This window comes from Plecotus auritus (genome assembly GCF_963455305.1).
Source record: "Plecotus auritus genome assembly, chromosome: 1".
Lineage (NCBI taxonomy): Eukaryota > Metazoa > Chordata > Mammalia > Chiroptera > Vespertilionidae > Plecotus > Plecotus auritus.
The window spans coordinates 139,180,379-139,194,219 of NC_137770.1; the positions used below are offsets into that span (position 1 = coordinate 139,180,379).

Below are 13,841 nucleotides of genomic sequence, written 5' to 3' on the forward strand. Positions count from 1 at the left end.
TCCTTGAGTTGTAGGGTTAGGTAATTTATTACCATTGTTTCTTGTTTTTTGCAGTAGGCTTGTAGAGCTATGAACTTCCCTCTCAAGACTGCTTTCGCTGTGTCCCATAGATTTTGGATTGTTGTGTTTTCATTGTCATTTGTTGCCATGATGATTTTTATTTCTTCTTTGATCTCTCTGGTAACCCAGTCATTGTTTAATAGCATGCTATTTAATCTCCATGTGTTTGATTCTTTTGGATTGTTTTTATTGTAGTTGATTTCCAGTTTTATGCCACTGTGATCTGAGAAGATGCTTGATATGATTTCTATCTTCTTGAATTTGAAGAGACTTTGCCTATGACCCAACATATGGTCTATCATTGAAAATGACCCATGTGCACTTGAGAAGAATGTATATTCTGTGGCTTTGGGGTGAAATGTTCTGAAGATGTCAATTAATTCCATCTGGTCTAGTGAGTCATTTAGGATTGATGTTTTTTTGCTGATTTTTTGTTTAGAGGATTTATCCAATGGTGATAGTGGGATTTTAAAGTCTCCTACTATGATTGTATTGCTGTCAGTCTCTCCTTTGATATCCTCCAGGAGTTTTTTTATGTATTTAGGTGCTCCTATATTGGGTGCATATATGTTTACCAGAGTTATTTCTTCTTGTTGGATTGCTCCCTTTAGTATTATGAAGTGGCCTTCCTTATCTCTTTTTATGTCCTTCATTTTGAGATCTAATTTGTCAGAAATAATTATTGCTACCCCAGCTTTTTTTTTTTTTTTTTCATTTCCATTCGCCTGAAAAACCTTTTTCCATCCCTTCACCCTCAGTCTGTGTGCGTCTTTTTTTCTGAGGTGGGTTTCTTGTAGACTGCAGATATATGGGTCGTGTTTTCTTATCCAATCCATTACCCTATGTCTTTTGATTGGGGCATTTAATCCATTTACATTTAAAGTTACTATTGATAGGTACTTGTTTGTCACCATTTTTATTCTTTACCTCTGTGTTACTTCTTTGCTTCCTATTTCTGTGGTTTTTTTTTTACAGCAGACCCTTTAGCATTTCTTGCATTGCTGGTTTGGTGGTAATAAACTCCCTTAGTCCTTTTTTGTCTGTGAAGCTCCTGATTTCACCTTCAATTTTGATTGATAGCCTTGCTGGGTACAGTATTCTTGGATTCAGACCCTTCCTTTGCATGACTTTGTATATTTCATTCCATTCCCTTCTGGCCTGATATGTTTCTGTTGAGAAATCAGTTGATAGCCTGATGGGGGATCCTTTGTAAGTAACTTTCTGTCTCTCTCTGGCTGCTTTTAATATTCTTACTTTGTCGTTGGTGTTTGTCAATTTAATTATAATTTGCCTTGGCATTGGTCTTTTGGGGTTCATTTTAAAAATATGGAACGCTTTACGAATTTGCGTGTCATCCTTGTGCAGGGGCCATGGTAATCTTCTCTGTATCATTCCAATTTTAGTATATGTGCTGCCGAAGTGAGCCCTATCCTGTTAATAATAATTAATCTGATTCTTCTGTTTTTGTCACATTATTGTACCACATAATATTCTTCTTTAAAATAATTCTTTATTGTTGAAAGTTACATATGTCCCCCTTTTTTCCTCATTGACTCCCTCCAGCACCCGTACCCCCCTACTACATAATATTCTAAAGAAAATAAATGGGCAGTTCTGAAAATTTATTGTTTTGTTACTTTCCTCTTATTAAAACAAGGAATGAATCACCCATTATAAGATTTTGAATACCAGATTAACTTTTTGAATGGACAGTTTGTGAAACCATGGGCATTTTGTTGACTAAAATACTTTCTTTCCTCCATTTTGTAGATAATTTGAAGAAGGGAGGGTATGATTCAGATACTTTGTAAGCAACTGGGAGGGGATAAAACCACATTCAAATGGAGTCAGCTTTGACTCTCCTCCCCACCTGCAGCTCTCTCTCCTCCTCCTGACCGCAATAAATCCCAACAGCCACATAAAAGAGGATGGACATCTTCCATGTTTCTTCACTGATGCTCTGTTTGAGTCCTCCGGGACCTCTTAGACCTGCACACATAGACTCACACCTGCAGTGTCTGCTTGGCCGGTCTCTTTCATACCTGAGTGCTCACCTGCCTACCTTGTGTGAATGACCCTGAGCATTCACTGAATGGCTTCCTTGAATTCCCCCGTCCCATGTGTATGCACACCTGGTTCTCTGATGTGTGCCTGCTTCTTAGGAATGTGCTTGTCGCACAGTATCATAGACCTCTCGAGTTTTAACTGAAGTCCCCTTCCTGGCCCTTTCCTGGCCAGTTCAGTTTTGTAGCTACCCATGCTCCTGCCAGATACCCCAACTAAAGCCAGATAGGGTGTTCTGGAAAATTAGTAATCATCACAGAGATGATAGTAGTATAGTTATGGTAAATATATATATATATATATATATATATATATATATATATATATGTGTGTGTGTGTGTGTGTGTGTGTGTATATATATATATATTAGAGCTACCTACTGAAATACTTATGGAAAAATAATATTAGCTTCAAAATAATTATTGGGAGAAAACAGGTATTATATTTAAAATTAAAATATCAGTTGTGAATTGGCAATTGTTAAAGCTAAACATTGGTTTCATGAAAATCATAATATTATTTTCTCTACTTTTGTATATGTTTAAGTTAACATATATAATAATTAAAACCCATGCTGATCCTCTACTCTAACCAGACTTCTTAGCTTGAATGTAATTAGCATTAATCTTCTAATGCTTTAGAGCATTTTAGGACCCTTAGAAATTATCTCCAGCAAACTCATCTTACAGGTGAAGTAGTTAATTCCCTTTGCCAAACAGCATACTACTAACGAGTAGCTGAAGGAGGCCTAGTAATCATGTCTCCTAATTTCCTAATCCAGCCCTGCCAAAAGTGTCATGAAGAGAGCTGCTATTTGGACCTCACAGGGTGTCCCACCTCATTGTATGGAAACACTTCTTTCTTGAGTAATTGCTTCCTTTGTCTTAGGCAAAGAAAGGTTCTGATGTAAGATACTGGGCATCATGATTCATTTCATCACTTGGTTGTATGGCCATTTTAGTTCTAAGTGTTTATCAACCCCAGTACTTCCAAGTCAATAACCAAAGCTGCTGTTTCAGAGAGCTTTTGTAAAGCAGAGAATCATTTGGTAAAGATGCTTTCCGACTCCGGATATATTTCTGTGTAAATTTTTAAGTGGAGGTGAAGTTCTGCATCTCTGTCCTTCATAACCACCTGTGGCATGAGGCTTGCTCCTCTTCTAAGGAGGGTTTCCTGTGGGGAGGTGAATTCCTGAACAATGCCCACATTGTCCACTTGGCCCCAGAGACTAGTTTGGTCTGGAGAAACAAAATCTGATTGTAGCTCTGAAACAGTTTCCCAGGTTCAATCTTGGACCAAGCAAGTTGGGATCAGTCATGGAATTTTAAGCTGAAATGAGCCTTCCTCTCCATATGACACTTGAAGAGGAAAAAAAAAGAGATGGGACAATCATCAAGAGATCAGGCTTTTATTAGACTGTTTATAGCTGGGTTTCTTTCTTTTTCAGATGGATGAGTCAAATGATGATATAGACCAAATGTTCAGCAATTTGCTGGGAGAGATGGATCTTTTGACCCAGGTAAATCTCCTTCTTTAACTATCAAATTAGGGGGGGAAATGGGGTTACAGAATTTGATTTTAATTTGAAAAGAGAGTTATCTTTTTTAAAAATGGAGATTGACGATATTATATATTGCTGATGTAACTGTGACGGGGCGGGGTGGGGGGGTGGGGCGGACAAAGCATTTTTTCCTAATTATACCTGAGTTCAGTTGATTGAATACATTGGTCACACATACCTTCTGCTTTGGCAATTTCCATGCTCATCGTGGCCAATCATTTAGCCAATGGAGGGATTTTCTGCAAGTGAATCCCTCCCACAACCACCAGCACTGAAGAATCTCCCCTGCACTTACCTTTATAGAAAGACTAGGTAAGAAAATTAGTACAATTTTTGACCAATTTTTGAGGAAATGCTACATTTTAAAGGACTAAAAGGGAGTTACTGTAGTCTCTTTACACTGTAAGAACTTCGTCCCCTCAAGTAGCATGAAAGCCACTCAGCCATAGGCTTCAGGTCTAAGAAAGACCAGATTAACTAAGGGTCAGTCACTAGTGACTGGAGCCCAGAGGCTGTTGACCCTGGTTACAGAGTCAGGCAAACTAGAGTGCCTTGTAGTGTTCTCATAAAATCAGAGCAGGGTTGATTCATCACTTCCTGCATAAAATATTGAAATAAAAACAACCCAATATTCCTAAATAAGGTAGGGATCTTAAACTTTTCTACCAAATAAATGAAAAATAGTGTGTGTTTTTCAAGAAAAATGTACAGTACATATGTTAAAAATGCATCATTACAGAAAATTCTTTTTATTGTTTGTGAAAATTAACTTTCTCATTCTCATCATTCTCGGTTGGCCTGTTTTGTTTAAAGATGTACTTTCTAGAATAATTTTTAATTTATAATATTATGCAGGGGGGGAAATCACATAAAACATTCTCAAATAAGAATATCATTTTAAAAGAACATATGTAGAGAGAAAATGTGTAAACAATACATGACTTTTGACTTAATGATTAAATGTGCTGTAAAATGTTAGTCTCATGATTAACTTTGGGGGGCGGGGGCGGGGATCTGTTTCCACAGAGTTTAGGAGTCGACACTCTTCCTCCTTCAGACCCTAAACCTCCCAGGGCTGAATTTAACTACAGTGTGGGTTTTAAGGATTTAAATGGTAAGCATAATCATTTCTTTCCTTAAATAATTTTAAATTATAATAATGACTAAAATCTGTGTGGAACTACAATTTGAAAACAAAATTTAAGGAACCTTGACATTGTAGTGAGTGTAATTTTTATAATCCTGAACTTCAGATTCATTTTTTGTGTGTATGGATTGAATTGAAAGGGCAAGAAGATATTTTTGCCTGTAATGAAAGGTAACACTATCCTGCAATTGCGTAGTGTCAAAACTATCTTATTTGTTTTTTAAGAAGTAAAGGGAATTTTTATCTAAGCCTTTAGAGAAATAAAGCACAGTAATATAAAAAAGTAATAAGTAAATGTTTCTTCAAGGATAATGTTGAACTGTTTGTTGAATAATAATTGATAATATATGAATGGATGCTTCCAAATATACTTTAATTTCTATATAATTTGATATATTTGCTCTGTTTGACATTTTTTATTCTTCCTAAGATTGTCATGTTATTTTATTAACAAAACTATCTCTTTATTTAGTGCAGAGATGATCTTTAGCCCATGTGCTAGTCACATTAAGTGAACTTTGAAGTAATCACTTACAAATGAATGAAAATTCATTGCAATTCTTGAAAAAGATTTTCCAAAGAATGGCAGTGCCTACCAAAAAAATTAAAAACAAAATAATAGAGAAATCCAGTTACAGAAACCCGGAGTTCCAAGTTTTATTTCTGACACTCATTGGGTTTCTTTGTTTCTGTTATTTTCAGTAATATTTTTTTATAAACGCTTAGGTGCCAATGTCTGTACCTTGATAAATTATAATACACCTCTTCCAATTTTCTTTTTTCCCCATCCCCTTTTCTATTATTTGGTATCTTATATAATAAAAGCTTAATATGCAAATCGACCAAACAGCAGAAAAACCAGTCACTATGACACTCACTGACCACCAGGGCCCAAACACTCAATGCAGGAGCTGCCCCCAACCTGCAGGCCCCAGGCCAGCCAAGGCGGGTACAGCAGGGGCTCCCCAATCATCCTGCTGGTCACCCTGCAGAGGGAGACAACTGGCAGCAATGGGGGAGCAGGGCCGGTGGGGGTGCAGCGCCAGGCCGGCCAAGGCAGGTGCCAGCGGGGGCCCACCAGTCACCCCACAGATCAGCCCTGATCGCCAGCCAGGCCTAGGGACCTTATTCGTGCACGAATTTCATGCACCGGGCCTCTAGTATACATTTATTATTCCCAGCTGTCATTTCCATCATAACATTGAATGAAAGAAGGTAAACTATGAATCACTTTTGCATAGGTAACATTCATGAAGTTTAAAAAAAATACACTTTTATGAAATTATAACATTAATAGATAGCATATACTTGCACATATGAGCAATGAAGGTTTGCCTTTCCACACTCATATATGTAACTTTTTCTCTCTTTTTTTATAAAGACATGTAAGTTCTCTTCTCCCTGCAAATTTCAGTCATACAATACAGTGCTATTAATTATGGTCACCATTAGACCCTCAGACCTTATTCATCTTATAACTGAAAGTTTTTACCCCTTTATCAGCCTCTCCTTATTGCCCTATACCCACTCTCTATCCCTCGAGATCAGTATTCAAATATTATTCTGAAAATGACCTTTATTCCATTTTTTTCAGGCACAAATCTTTGTTTTGATTATTAATGTAATTTTCCCTTATCAGAATCCTTAAATGCACTGGAAGACCAAGATTTAGATGCGCTCATGGCAGATCTGGTAGCAGATATAAGTGAAGCTGAACAGAGGACAATCCAGGCACAGAAAGAGTCTTCTCAGAGTCCGTATCATCCGGCCCCTCCGGAAGTGTCACATTTCAGTGGCGCAGCCACTCCTGGTTACGGAGCAAATGTCGTTGCAACTAGTATGAGCCAGTATGAGGATGATTTACCGCCTCCACCAGCAGACCCCATGTTAGACCTGCCTCTGCCACCACCACCTCCTGAACCTCTCTCTCAGGTAAGTGCCTGGGGCAGAGATGGTAGGACCTCTGCTAACCATCATTTTTATTTTCTTCAAAGTGAGAGTGACATTCATAAGTTTGTACCCCAAAAGCTCTGAGATAGTAAGAAACAAGGATACTGAGTATGTTCACTGGTAAGGCAGAGTTCTCTAAAAAAAAGACCCTTAGGTGTGTATAAAGAACATATTAAGGCCATAATCAGGAATTATAGTTTGGCTAAAATCTGTATTTATATGCAGCACTTCCTGCTAATAATCAACTTTTGAGAGTGTTTTATTAACGTGGTCTGAGCTGTGGAACTGATTTATACATTTCTGTGTCCCTGGTGCTAGCCCAGCACATGAAGAATAGAAAGCATTCCTTACATATTTCTGAATTGAACTAAATGGAATTTTGCTGAATTGGTCAGCCCTGTTCAGTAAGGCAAAGATATATCTAAAAATCATTTGTAATGTTGTAGTTAGGGAAGGGTGCTGTGGGCAGGTAGGTGATGAGTACTTGATATTAATACATTTGTGAATACTGGGAAAACAACTAGAAAGTTGATGTGGTCATTATTTGGGATGTCATCTTATAACATTTCTCTCATAAAAAAAAAAAAGAACTTTTAAGATTTCTTAAAGTAAAGCACTTTCAAAATGTTTTAGCCCTGGCCGGTCGCTCAGTGGTTAGAGCATCCACCTGGAGACCAAAGAGTCGCAGTTTGATTCCTGGTCAAGGGCACGTACTTCAGTTAAGGATTCCAGCCCCACCCTGGTCAGGGCACATGCGGGAGGCAACCAATCAATGTGTCTCTCACACTTCAATGTTTCTCTCTCTCCCCCCCGCCTTCCTTCCACTCTCTCTAAAAATCAGTGGAAACTCAGGTGATGATTAAAATATATATTGAAGAATATCATTCCATTTCTTGTGACTTCCATATTTGTTGAACTGTGTGATGATGGTCAGTGTTCATAAATATGACCCTAGTAACCCTGAAAGTTTCTGTAATGCCTTTAGAATGAACAAATATTAAATATAAATTAAATATTAAATCATATTCATTGCTGTATTGTGTACTTATTGTAGAAAATTTATTTAAAAATTGGTGATCCATAGTCTGGCCGGTGTGCTCAGTGGTTGAGCATCAGGAACCAAAAGATCACAGTTCATTTCCTGGTCAGGGCACATGCTCTGGTTGCAGCCTGATCCCCAGTAGGGGGCGTACAGAAGGCAGCCAATCGATGATGATGTTTCTCTTTCATTGATGTTTCTATCTCTATCCCTCACCCTCTAAAAATCAATAAAAATATATTTATTTTTTAAAAATTGGTGATCCATATAGAGCAGAGGCTCTTTTTTTGTTTTTACTGAGCTGTATTTAACATAATATTCTGTAAGTTTAAGGTGTACAACACAATGATTTGATACAGAGATTGTGAAATGATTTCACAGTAAGATTAGTTAACACCTCCATCACTCTACACAGTTACCATTTTTGTGTATATGTGGTGAGAACATTTAGATCTACTGTCTTAACAACTTTCAAGTATATAATACAGTATTTTTTACTATAGTCACCATGCTGTACGTTAGATCCCCCAAACTTATTTACCATATAACTGGAAGTTTGTATCTTTTCAGCAACATCTCCCTATTTCCCTCATCTCCAATGCCCTAGCTCCCACCATTCTACTCTCTGTTTCTATGATTAGATTCCACATTTAAGTGAGATCATACAGTATTTGTCTTTCTCTGTCTGACTTATCTCACTTAACATAATGCCCTCAAGGTTCATCCATATTGTCATAAATGGCAGGATTTTTTTCTTTCTTGTGTTTACATATACACAATAGGATATGTTTTTTATTAATTTGAGAGAGAGATAAAGAGAGGGGGAAACATAGATTGGTTGCCTCCTGTACATTTGGGGACAGGGATCAAACCCACAACCTAGGTCTGTGCCCTGACCAGAATTGAACCCAAAACCTTTGGTGTACCGATGACACTCCAAGCAACTGAGCCACCAGCTGGGGCTGAAACTCTATACCTATTAAATGATAATTCCCTATTCCCCCTTCCCTGAAGCCCCTGGCAGCGTTTCTACTTTCTATCTCTATGAATTTAACTGCTCTAAGTACCTCATATGAAAACAGTTCTGGAGATGGATGGTGGTGATGGTTGCAGTTAAAATGGTTTTTTAAGAAAAGCATGTAATTTCTGGAAGTGCTCAAATCCCTTGAGATACACCTATAGACTCCTCAGACTGCACCCCAGGTTTGAGCCAAGCAGAGACTTTTTTGGATCAAATATGTGAAGTTCTGTTAGCCTCCTATATTTCTAGACTGGAGATTTTTGTTATGGTTACTTAATTCTGAAAATCGATCATGTGAAATTTGGGGCCCTATAATATAGCCTTTTGCTAACATAAAGTAACTAAGACACTAGCAATGGCACAGGGTTTACTTGCTGGTATCCTTTATATGCAGCACTTTAATGGAGTGGGTTGAATGTCATTTTACAGGAAGAAGAAGAAGCCCAGGCAAAGGCTGATAAAATTAAGCTGGCATTGGAAAAACTGAAAGAGGCCAAAGTCAAAAAGGTAAACTATGAATCACTTTTTCATGGAGAAGTTAAATTAATGACATTTTATTATACTTAATTATTTAAAAATAAAATGTCAAGTGCTACTTTCCAAATAATTATATTTTTTTAAATTTAAGGACAAAGATAAATGATATAGGTACTCTTTCTATGACATCAGCTAGCTCCTTCGTGATTGATAAATAGGAGACTTAGGTTAATATACATTTGGACGTTTTGAAGCCTCTCTGCCCAGGGTTCCCTCACACTCAAGGGGCCTTTCTGGTTCTGCTCAGCTGTTAGCTAATAGCAGGGGCACCACCTTCTGGACCCACCTTAATTGGATCAGAGCTCAGCTTCTGTTAGCCTTGCCTCCATCTCAGCATTTCTGAGATTGCTTTTGTGCATTTTTCATATCCCCTGAGGCAGCCTCCACCCTCGCTGCCTGCCCTGGATGTCCAAGTTATCTCCCAATGTACCAAAGGTTGATTTGCTAGTGCTCTGGTTCAGGGTTGCATAGGTTTGAGAGACCTGCCCCTAACCTTTTCCCGAATAAGCCTATAGTTTTACTGTGCATTTTTTTGTAGAGCATGAGATTTTAGGAGTATATTCATTGTATTATAACAGGAACGCCTGTATTTAACTTTAGTAGAAGCATATACCTAATTAAAGTTAATAATAGTAAATTGATAAATAAAGGGAAAGATGAAACAGATTTATCTTATTTCAATTTCTGAAGCACATACCATCTGATGCTGAGACTCCTTAAGAGCTTCTCACAATGAAATGAGTTGGGTGAATCATTGTTTTCACATAGGGCATTGGACTTTATGTTCATGGTCTGAGTAAAAGTGTTCAATACATGTTGACTGATATTCAATAAATATCCCATAACTATCCCTGGATGCAGACTTTTTTTTTAATTGATTGATTTTTAAAGAGAGAAAGAGAAAGCAAAAAACACACATCATTTTGTTGTTCTACTTATTCGTGCATTCATTAGTTGATTCTTTTCTTAAAATATGTTTTTATTGATTTCAGAGAGAGGAAGGGAGAATAAGAGAGAAATAGAAACATAAATGATGAGAGAGAATTGTTGTCATTTCTTAATTTGACAATCTAAGGGAAAAGAGATCAGTGCCCCTGACTAAGTAGTCAGGTATTGCATGTTTTAAAAATCCTTGTGGCATACCAATTGAAAATTGATACTATATTTATTGGATTAGAAAAGGGAAGCTCTTCATTCTTGAATCATTTTACCTATAGTGTATCACATAGTGTAGATATGAAAAGTACGTAGTTTGCTAAACCACACAATTGCGATTTAGCAGTGTTATGTGTTAGTGTACCAGTACACACTCTTTAGTTTGCAAATGTGATAGAAGCTGTGAAAGGTAAGAAATATGATTCCTTTTTGCTAAAAATTACTAGCCTTCTCTTGGTTTTCTTATTTTCTATGTTTTATAATAAGGGGCATTCATAACTACATGTGGATTAAATTTAGTTTGCAATTTATGCAAAAAAATATTTCATCATTGTCAAATTAGGTGATTTATTTTTTTTCTCTATATATAAAAATAAAACACCAGCATGTTTTATTTCCTCAAGATTTTCTAAGTAAGAATGAAATGTGGTCATATATCATTAATTTTTCCACCAGGAAAATTAAGTCTTCTAAATCCCCGCATTGGCAATGTTTTTTAGGACATATAGCTACTTTATGGCAGCGATTTTCAATGGGTGTGCCACAAGAACTCTTAAGACATGCAGTACCTGACTATTTAGTCAGGGTCACTGACCTCTTTTCCCTTAGATTGTCAAATAAAAAAAAAATGACAACAGCCAACACAACAATAGCCATCCAGTGTGAATGAATCAAAATTATACCTTTTTTTGTCAGATCAGCAAAAAGTATATTTTTTGGTGTGCCGCAGAATTTTAGAGATTCATTTCTGTGTGCTATGAGGTGAAAAACGTTGAAAATTGCTGCTTTATTACAATAATTCTCAGCAGAGATCAATGGGTATACCTTCCATAGAAAGTAAATCATAGTAAAGACCGCTATTTAAGGAATGTATCTTTTTCTGCGTAACCCTCCAGGCCTTATTTTGTAGGTCAGGTGAATGTGTCTTTGGCACTGGACTTATCATTTTAAATGCAGCAGAAGACAAACATGAATGAAAGCAACTATCCAACTGGAGGTTTCTGAGCTACAGGTTTTCAAGGGGGGAAAGGTGTTCTTAGGAAGCCTGAATGTGAATGGTCCCAGGAGCTGGAAATGCACTTTTCCTGCCTTGGTTTCTACATTTTGACTCTTGGGAAGACAAGGAACTACATTAAGCATGTTAAACTCGCGGCCCACGGGACACATGCCTCATTTATTTGGCCCATGTTAGCCTTTGAGTTTGACATGCTTGCACTATTTGAAGCTTCAACCTGTCATCCTTGCCTGCTGCTAACTCAGATTTTTATCACTGTCCATATCCTTGGTTGCTATCAGTAACTCTGCATAACCATCGGAGGGAACTGCACCTTCACTCTGTTGACAACGTGATATTCTGAAAATCAGATTAGGTGGAAGTGGGATAGGAGGAGTAGTTTCCCAGCTTGTTCAGAATCTAACCAAAACTTTTGGGGAGGAAGATATGTTACCAATTGTATGGCCACTTTCTCCAGTCCACCTAATCACTTTTTAAATAATGATAAGTCTCATTTGTGAATTACCATGACCAACCCTAGGGAAATAGAATAGGCAGAACTTGCCTGTAGCTATTTCATACTTCCCTTTCTAATTTTTCAAGTTAGAATAAAAATTTAAGCCCTAGTGCAGCTGTGGGCAAACTACGGCCCGCGGGCCGGATCTGGCCCATTCGGCTGTTCTATCCGGCCCGCGGAGCCAAAAGAGCGGAGGGTTCTCTTGCTCTCCCCTCCGCTCCTTCACCAGCAGCAGTGTTAACATGGCAACGTCGGGAAACACAGCCGCAGCTCCTTCTTCTGAGTGGGCGGATTTATATCCTCCCATTCAGTAGAAGGAACAACCTCTCAATCTTCCAGAGGCTCCTTGTAATGCCCGAGGACGCGTCTCCCGACATCACCCTGGGAATGCGTAGACACGTTATCGTGGTGATGTAGGGAGACACGCCCCTGGAGAGCACAGTATCAGAGCATTAGCTAAAAAGGAGACCAACAACACTGTTCCCACTGAAGTTGATGTTTTAAAGACCAAAACCTTTCAACCCAGTCTACATTGCCATCTACATCTACGTCCTGGGCATAATTTGGAAGTTGCACTAAAGAAAATGTTTAATTTACTGTTTACACATTTTGTTCTTTTCTATTTGTTTTAGTTTTAAATTATTTTATTATATTTAAGTTTAATTTGAAAGGCTTTTGTACCTTTCCTTTGTTAGGCAATTTTATTTTGCCTTTGCCATCTTCAATATAAGGTATGTTATTGTGCTATGATTCCTCCATTTTTTGAAGTTTCAAATTATAATAATTGGTGTTTACATTCTTCTTGTTAAAATGTTTGAAATGAATAAAACTATTGAAATAAAAAAAAAAGACCATACCCTTTTATGTAATGATGTTTACTTTGAATTTATATTAGTTCACACAAACACTCCATCCATGCTTTTGTTCCGGCCTCCGGTCCAGTTTAAGAACCCATTGTGGCCCTCGAGTCAAAAAGTTTGCCCACCCCTGCCCTAGTGGTTTGGCTCAGTGGATAGAGCGTCAGCCCTCAGACTGAAGGATCCCAAGTTCGATTCCAGTCAAGGGTGTACCTTGTACGCTGGTTGCAGGCTCAATCCCCGGCCCTGGTCAGAGCACATATGGGAAGCAACCTATCAATGTGTCTCTCTCACATTGATGTTTCTCTCTCCCTGTCTATCCCCCTCCCTTCCACTTTCTGAAAAAATAAATAAATAAATAGACATTTAAACAAGAGTATCAGATGGTTTTGGTTGGTGATGTTTACAGGATTTCTCTACTGGTTGTGTGTGAAGTGGTTGTGTGCACCACAGGCTGAAGGTTGTGCATTGATTGTCTTAGAATTCTTGGGTTGCATGAAAAGGGACCCCGCTCCAGCTAAACAAAAGAGAAGAATTTGTTACAAAGATACAGGTGTGGCTTTCAATCAAGAAATGCTTCTGCCAAAACCGGTTTGGCTCAGTGGATAGAGCGTCGGCCTGTGGACTGAAAGGTCCCAGGTTCGATTCTGGTCAAGGGCATGTACCTTGGTTGCGGGCACATCCCCAGTAGGGGGTGTGCAAGAGGCAGCTGATCGATGTTTCTCTCTCATCGATGTTTCTAACTCTCTATCCCTCTTCCTTCCTCTCTGTAAAAAATCAATAAAATATATTAAAAAAAAAAAAGAAATGCTTCTGAGACAGAAAGGAAGAAGAAAGGGAGGGAGGGAGGGAGGGAGGGAGGGAGGGAGGAAGGAAGGAAGGAAGGAAGGAAGGAAGGAAGGAAGGAAGGAAGGAAGGAAGGAAGGAAGGAAGGAAGAT

General features: G+C 38.1%; 1 protein-coding gene across 2 annotated transcripts in view; it reads left to right on the forward strand.

Moving 5' to 3' along the window:
• The window catches only part of APBB1IP (amyloid beta precursor protein binding family B member 1 interacting protein), a 135,120-nt gene that overhangs the window by 62,104 nt on the left and 59,175 nt on the right, over window positions 1–13,841 (forward strand). For both annotated transcript variants that reach the window (XM_080641491.1, XM_080641492.1), the window contains 4 exons: window positions 3,572–3,643; window positions 4,712–4,799; window positions 6,472–6,764; window positions 9,272–9,349. In XM_080641491.1, coding sequence (XP_080497617.1) covers window positions 3,572–3,643; window positions 4,712–4,799; window positions 6,472–6,764; window positions 9,272–9,349 — 531 coding nt within the window. The remainder of the gene's footprint in view (window positions 1–3,571; window positions 3,644–4,711; window positions 4,800–6,471; window positions 6,765–9,271; window positions 9,350–13,841) is intronic.